Below are 7,500 nucleotides of genomic sequence, written 5' to 3' on the forward strand. Positions count from 1 at the left end.
AGTAGATAGGTAGTAACTGCAGTCACAGTAAAAGTAGCAGTGAAAGTAGTAAATGGAGTAGTATCAATAGTAGTAGTAGTTTTAGTAGGGGTTGTAGTAGTGATGTAGTAGAAGGACTAGTATCAGGAGAAGTAAAAAGGTTGGTGCAAAAACACAGCAGGACTTTGACTTTCTGACCCCCTGACAAGGTCGGGTGGTGGTTCCTACCTTTGACAGAGGTGTTGGGCGGAGGTCCCTCTATCCGCAGGTTCCAGGGGGGGTCTCCCTGGTTGGCGAAATCCCTCATTTTCAAGTAGCTGATGGTGAGGCGGATGATGGAGGCCTTGTCCAGCTGGCTGGTGATGGCGCCCGGCAGCGGCAGCATCTTGGCCAGCTCGTAGAACTCAAAGTTCTCCTTCCCGCGGCGGGAGCGAGCTGCGTCCCGAGACTTCTCCTTCCTCAAGGCCTGGAGCCTGGAGAGCGGGGGGGGAGAGTTAGGGTTTTAACATCCGGTCAAGCTCGTGTCACGTCAGCCAGCCGGACTCTGACCAACCAGTGAAGACCTGGTTGACCCCGGACCCAGGTAAAGCGCTGACTCAGCTGTGACCGCGGCCACAGACGACAGGGCGCGTCGCCGGGGTCTCAACACCGCACCAGATTTTGGGTTCTATTTTTTTTTTTGGTTACACGACGACATGGTCCCGCGCTCGGCAAAACAGGAAACAGCCGCTCTCCGCCGCAAACACGCCCCCAGACCCGACAACACTTTGGCCTTTTTTTCCACGTGACTCTGACGAAAAGTAGAGAGAAAAAAAAAAAAAAAACATGAACAAGGGGTTGCCGTGGTGTGTATCTGCTTATTTCTTCTTATTGAATCGTTGTTATTAATGAAGACATGAAGAGCGAAGTGCAGCGAAAATACCAAATATTCCCTAATCTTAACGTGCTGCGTTCCGTATACGACCCGACTCTGCTGGAGTGGAGGAAGCAGAGACACAGAACGAGGCTGATGTTTACAGGAAGTCAAGTCCAATCAAGGAAGTGGGAGCTCTGATGGTATCTCCCTCCCTCTATCGCTCTCATCATTAGATGCCGTTTCGAATTAACTCATGGACACACACGCACGCATGCACGCACACACACGCACACACACACAAACACACAGGAAATTCATTATTTGCCAGAACAAATGACAAAACATTTGCTGGGGAGAGAGAGAGAGAGAGAGAGAGAGAGAGAGAGAGAGAGGGGCAAGGGGACAGGAGTTTTAGATTTTTTTTAATGAATCATCTGGAAAAGATCACATTCATACTGTTTGTCCTTTACTTTCGATAGTAAAACCCTGAAGAGGAGAGGACATCTCTCTCTCCCTCTCTCTCCCTCTCTCTCTCTCTGTGTCTATCCCACTGTCTTTGTCTGTCTCACTCTCTCTCGTCCCATTTCACAGGTCATTTGCCAACAGAGACACTCTCAGCTGAGAGGAAATTGCAGAATTTCACACTTACACACACGATGTACAGTAGGTATACTATGTACGATAGGCAGAACACATAATAAAAGGTTACATAATACACACTTAGAAGTTCACACACACGCACGCACGCACACACACACACATGCACATGCAGTAATAATGGCTGTCTGACAGCATTGCATTTGTTCCCCAACTCAAAAATATTTGAATTGACAATAAATATGTCTTTATATTCACTGTGTGTGTGTGCGTGTGTGTGTGTGTGTTAGTGTGTGTGTGTTAGTGTGTGTATGTGTGTAGTGGACGGTGGTATGCGTGTATGTGTGTGTGTAAAGTTTGTATGACCTGACTTTAAAGACATGTGTATCGTGCACTGGGTGACACTGTAACACTGTGTATTTGTGTGTGTGTGTGTGCGTGCGTCTTATAAACACAAAATTGTGTTGAGTTGATGGTGTTTTAAAGAGCTCTGCAAGTGTGTGTCTTGTAATTTCATAAAGTTCAGCCAGGTGGGTCCATGGTTTTTTGAACAGCTCACAGGGAACAAGCATTATGTGTCTCAATGTACCCTGTGTGTGTCTGTCTGTCTGTCTGTCTGTCTGTCTGTCTGTCTGTCTGTGTTAGCGTCTGCTTGTTAATGCTTGTTTTAAGAGCTCAGGGGCAGAGAGTATGATGGGAAGGTCACAGCTTAGCTTCCAGGTTACACTGAGGTTAAGTGCTGGGTCGTTGGCGGCCATATTGGACACTAAGTCAGCCTCTCTCTCTCTCTCTCTCTCTCTCTCTCTCTCTCTCTCTCTCTCTCTCTCTCTCTCTCTCTCACAACATGTGTTCAATAAAGAAAAGTCCAAACTCCAGATCTGTTCCCTTCAGATCGCCTTCAACCCACGATGTAAAGAACAACACATTGTCATGTTCTGAATCCATCACACCCGCAGGAAGGAACACAGGGAGATCCTGTCCGGAGCAGGAGGAGGAGGAGACAGAGTTCGGAGAAAGATAATTCTTCTAAATGCCCGCGCCGCTCAGTGACTTTTCCGTTCCGCACACGACACGAAGGGTTTGTCGCAGCGTCCCACACCCGGTGAGGCCTCCGCGCGGGGGCCATTATTTCATGTGACTTTGCCGAAAGTAAACTTAGATGGAGCTTGACAATATAGAACACCTCGCCGCTGCAGAAGTGTGTGTGCTCATTTGGGGGAGAAAATGAAGAAGGCAACAAGCTGCAGAGTTTAGAGGAGACGCGGAGGGACGCGGCATGGATCGGTCGCCGCTGCAGGTCGCAGGAGGTGCATTTTAAGTCCCAAATACTGAATATTCATCCATGACGTGCACTGCATACAGCAGGGCCCCTCAGCAAGATACAGACAGGTTCACGGGTGAGATCACAACAACCTGATCCTGAATCTTATTGATGATGCGAACACAGGGCTTTCAAAGGGAAGCGGCAGCGTGCTGCGAGGCGTTTTAATATGTGTGATGTGGTTTCCTAATACTGCGGGGCGCTGCAGCTTGTGGTTTGGATTGAAAGAAAAAAAATACAATGGGAGGTAAAATTTGAGGTTTCCTGCGTATTAGAGAATTTCAGTTTCATTAAAGGAACACAGACGGACAGGATGCCAAAACAATTTGATTCTCTTTCTCGCTCACTCCAGCCAATCAGGTAACCAACCTCCAACTAAGGTTCCACCCTGCCGAGTGTGGGAGGACAAGGCACGCACACACACACGCACACGCACACACACACATGCATGCACGCACACACACACGCACACACACACATGCACGCACGCACGCACACACAGACAAAAGGGGGGTAATTGCTTCCATGGCGATGGGAAAAGGAGGCAGAGAACAAGTGTCAGTTTGGATTAAACCTCGATGCCTGACATCACCACAGTGACACCGCATTGCATGTGTGTGTGTGTGTGTGTGTGTAGGTGAGAGAGAGAATTAGAAAGTGTGTGTGTGTGTGTGTGTGTGTGTGTGTGTGTGTGTGTGTGTCACTTTGTGGAGGTTGTTGCTGCGCCTGTGTGTGCGCGCGCACACCTAATGATCAGGGAATTGAGTGCCGAAACTAATAAAGTGAGCAAGGGAGGGGGGGAGGAAAATGAGCAGATTAAGAGAACAAGTGAAGTGAGATAGGATTAGAGAGGAGGGGGAGGGAGAGGAAGACAGAGAAGAGGTAGAAGAGAGGGAAGAGAGGAGGCTGTCATTTCAGACCATCTCTCCATCCGTCCATCTCATGCACTTCTGTACGGATGCCTTCCACTTCTTCAACCTGCTCCAGCCAGGAAACACGGACCCCGCCACCGACACACACCAGCACAGAGGAGCACATGCTCTTTGCAGTCAAGTGCCGGACGGAAAATAATGATTAAATATGGGATGTTTTTATATACGGTATAGATTTTGCATTGTGAAAAAAATTATAATCTCATGGATTACCACTTTAATGATGTAATTTTTCATTAAAAATACTCGAAGTTCCCAAAAGAGCGGCACTGATACGAAGTGACGTCTGATTAAACTCCTGACGTTATGAACGCAAAGCTGATTTCTGCGAAAGTCGTTACTGTGAAGCAGAGAGGGAGGATGGAGACAGAATGAGGGATGAGGGAGGGAGAGAGGGAGAGAGAGAGAGCAAGAGGGAGGGAGAGAGAGAGAGATGAGAAGAGAGATTAAAGACAGAGACAGGTATTAATGGAGAAAGAAAGGGAAAAAACAGATAAGTGGAAAAACAAATATAAGAGGAAGAGAAAGTAGATAAAAAGGTGTGTGTGTTTGTTTGTGTGTTTGTGTGTGTGTGCACGTTTGTGTTTTAAACATTACAATTTGTTTTATTATGCATATCATTTTGAAGCAGACAACAGGACGGCATATGCATATGGTTGCACAATTTGCAGATTACTTTATTTGTATTAGTTGGGCTGATTGTAAACTGCTCCCAGGTACTATGTCTATCGAAGATACCATCACATTGGTCACTCCCCGCCACCCTTTTGGAGCAGTTGTTACCGCTAGGTGCAGGGTGTGAGCCATACGCCTGATGTGCACATAGTCAACATCAGCCATTGCCCTGACCATGTTGGAAGCATTATTTGTTACAAAATACTCAACAGAAAATTTCCCTCCAACATCATCTTGACATTGTTTCACAAGACCCTGGAGGCGATGCAGAATGTTGGCTGTTATGTGATCTACATTAATAAAAACCATGTTGGGAAGTGCTGTTACACATTCATGCCCTACTTTCCCTTGTGCATTCTGTTTCTATCCAGTGGCCAGTGAGAGAAATTTATGGATTTGTTGAAGATTTGCTTGTCCAGATGTCAAAAAGATGAATAGCCTAACAGGCTATGTAAATATCTCAATCGTTGTCAAGTGTAGATGCAATTCAAAACAATCACCCAAATGGTTGACCTAATCTCCTCCCAGTCAAACAATCCCTGCTGTGTCTGCGTCTTATAAGTTGACATAGTCTCACAGAAACTTTGCTCCAATAGCTCTACTTCACCAGTGTGATATCTGCAACCGTGTGTTACAGGCTGACTGAGCAGTGAGCACAGCCTGTATTGTAGGTAAACTAGCTAGTAACGACAATGCCAGAGCTAAAGTAGGCTAATCTCCTCCTCCCGGTCAAACAAACTCCGCTTCACATAATTGCAGGTCCACACGAAAAACAAAAGACAAGAAACGTTTTAATAAACTACCTCAGCAAACCAGTTAAGGTAAAAAACAAAATAAAAATAGTTTCAATTACTACAAACTATTGAAAAGTGATGGCAATATTCTGTATCACCCCCACAGGTCAGCGCACAGCAGAGAGCCGACCATTCCAGGTTATCACTCAGGGAAACTCCAGGAGGAGGAGGTGCATGTGCGGGAGCTGGCGAAACTAAAGCCTGGTGTGGCAGCTGGATTTACTTCAAACCCCCACAACCTATACATCAAAATTAAGCGTAGAACCTGTAGTTGATAGCTGTATGTGTTCAATTCTTCCACCTGAAAAACCCATTCCAATTATTGAAAAAAAACAAACCCTGCCTTACCTTGTATTTCAGTCGATATTCATTTCTTTAAGATGTGACATTCTGTATGTATCAGCCATAGGTGTCATGGAAAAGATTCCATGAAACCTATGACTGATACATAGAGTATCCACTAACATCCTACCAAGTATTTAATGGTTATTTAAACAAACAGCAACAAGTTCAAGTGACAGCAACAAGTGATTCATGAAGCTAGCAATAGACTACGCAGCACTCCCAGCAAAAACAAAAATCGCAAAACAACCAGTGCTACCTGGGAGCAGTTTACGATATGCATTACAACCATATGCATTCAACCATCCTGTTGTGACCGTGACTGCCTCAGCCCCCGCTCCCAGCAAGGGCTAATACACAGCCGCAGCCAGCCTCCTCTTTGGCACCAATAATGGCTGCGTTCAATTAAAAAAGGCCGTACCTACACAACCACCTGACTGCCAAGCAAATTACAGAAACTGAGGGTGAAATGATTTGCCAGCCACCTCTTGCCCTACTCAATTTTGGAAAACACGGGTTTCCACGAGCTCCTGTCACTGCGCCATGCTACAGGGTACCCTCACGCCTTCACGCATTACAATAACAGCATAAAACAGAGAGAGGCTGACAAAAATGCACAACGATAACATTTCAATGAGGAATAAGAAATAAGTGGAATCATAAATATATTTTTGTGTGTGAATCTCGTCCGCGTCCGGACACAGACGCGAACATAGCTCACTGTGCGCCCCGATCGCCGCCAGCCGCACCCGTGCCTCTGATTCGACTGACAACATTCCGAGTCGGGTACAGCACTAGAAATAATTAATATAATCTGACACACGTACACAAAATGGCATTTTGTGCAGCATGGGAAAATTAGGTCAATGGTCAGTTTTCTGTGCAGATTTTTGTAATGGACAATGCCTCAATCATGGTGAAGGCCATCGCTGATGGTAGCTATGTGCACTTCAGGTGCATGGCTCACTCCCTGCACTTGGAAGTTTCGAATGTTATGAAATAGTGCCAAGGAGTGAGCCATGCCGCCACCATCGCAGGAAAATCCCAGCATTTGTGCATCGCTCAAAAGAGGCCACTGTGAAACTCCACAAAATCCAGGGGGAATTCTACATTCCACATGCTCCAGCGGCTGCTAGAGCAGAAAAGGGCCATCATTGGCATGGGGATGCAGATGGATTTAGGGTGCTCATTCTCGCACCACCAGTGGCGTAAAGTGGAGGCCACAGTTAAGATAATTAGTAAAGTGATGCAGCCTTTTGAGGAAGCAACCCGCAACTTCAGTGAGGATGTTACATCCCTGTCCTCAGTTTCCCTGTGTGTGCAGGCTCTCAAAGCTTCCTTTGTTAACTTGATGGCAAATGAAGCAGTGCAAGCTCTGTCAGAGGTTCACAGACTTGCACCATCCTTGGAGACACTGTTGGTTGAACGCTTCCAGCCAATCTTTGATGACCCCACTGGTCCCAACTTAAAGCCACCCTCTTGGATCCCAGATTCAAGATGATGCCCAAGTCACTTCTCAGTGATTCAGACTTATAGGCTGAAGGCTGATGTTTCTGAGGTGGATCACAAGTTGACTTAGCTGACTGGAGAACCTGCCACTGCAATTGCAGCTATTGATCTGTCCCCAGGTACGGAGCAAGGAGGCACTCACAGCAAAAGGGTATGTCAAAGGAATCTGAGACATCTGTGTCAACTCACCTGTCCTCCAGTAGTGTAGTAGATAACTACATAGCAGAGTGCAACGCAGAGTCACTCCTGGTCAACAGAGTCACTGCTGGTCAAGTTACTGTAGGTGGTCACACACCCAGCACTGGTTTATGTGGCTGTGAAGTATTTGACCTGTCCCCCACCAAGTGTCCCATCAGAGAGACTATTTAACACAGCAGGAGATGTTGTGTCTTCCCATTGCACCAGACTGCTCCCATCTCATATTGGGGGAGGGCTGAGCAGAGTGGATCACTGGCGCCCCGATGTGCCTCTCCATGTGCCCCTGTCTCCCTCTCC

At 46.7% G+C, this 7,500-nt stretch overlaps 1 protein-coding gene across 1 annotated transcript in view; it reads right to left on the minus strand.

Moving 5' to 3' along the window:
* Nucleotides 1-7,500, minus strand: part of npas3 (neuronal PAS domain protein 3) — a gene marked incomplete at both ends in the record, with an annotated part of 197,868 nt that overhangs the window by 158,808 nt on the left and 31,560 nt on the right. Inside the window, one exon of the mRNA XM_080012688.1 lies at nt 208-452. Within this exon, the coding sequence (XP_079868814.1) occupies nt 208-452 (245 nt within the window). The remainder of the gene's footprint in view (nt 1-207; nt 453-7,500) is intronic.

The sequence above is a fragment of the Zeus faber genome (assembly GCF_960531495.2).
Source record: "Zeus faber genome assembly, chromosome: 13".
NCBI classification, from domain to species: domain Eukaryota; kingdom Metazoa; phylum Chordata; class Actinopteri; order Zeiformes; family Zeidae; genus Zeus; species Zeus faber.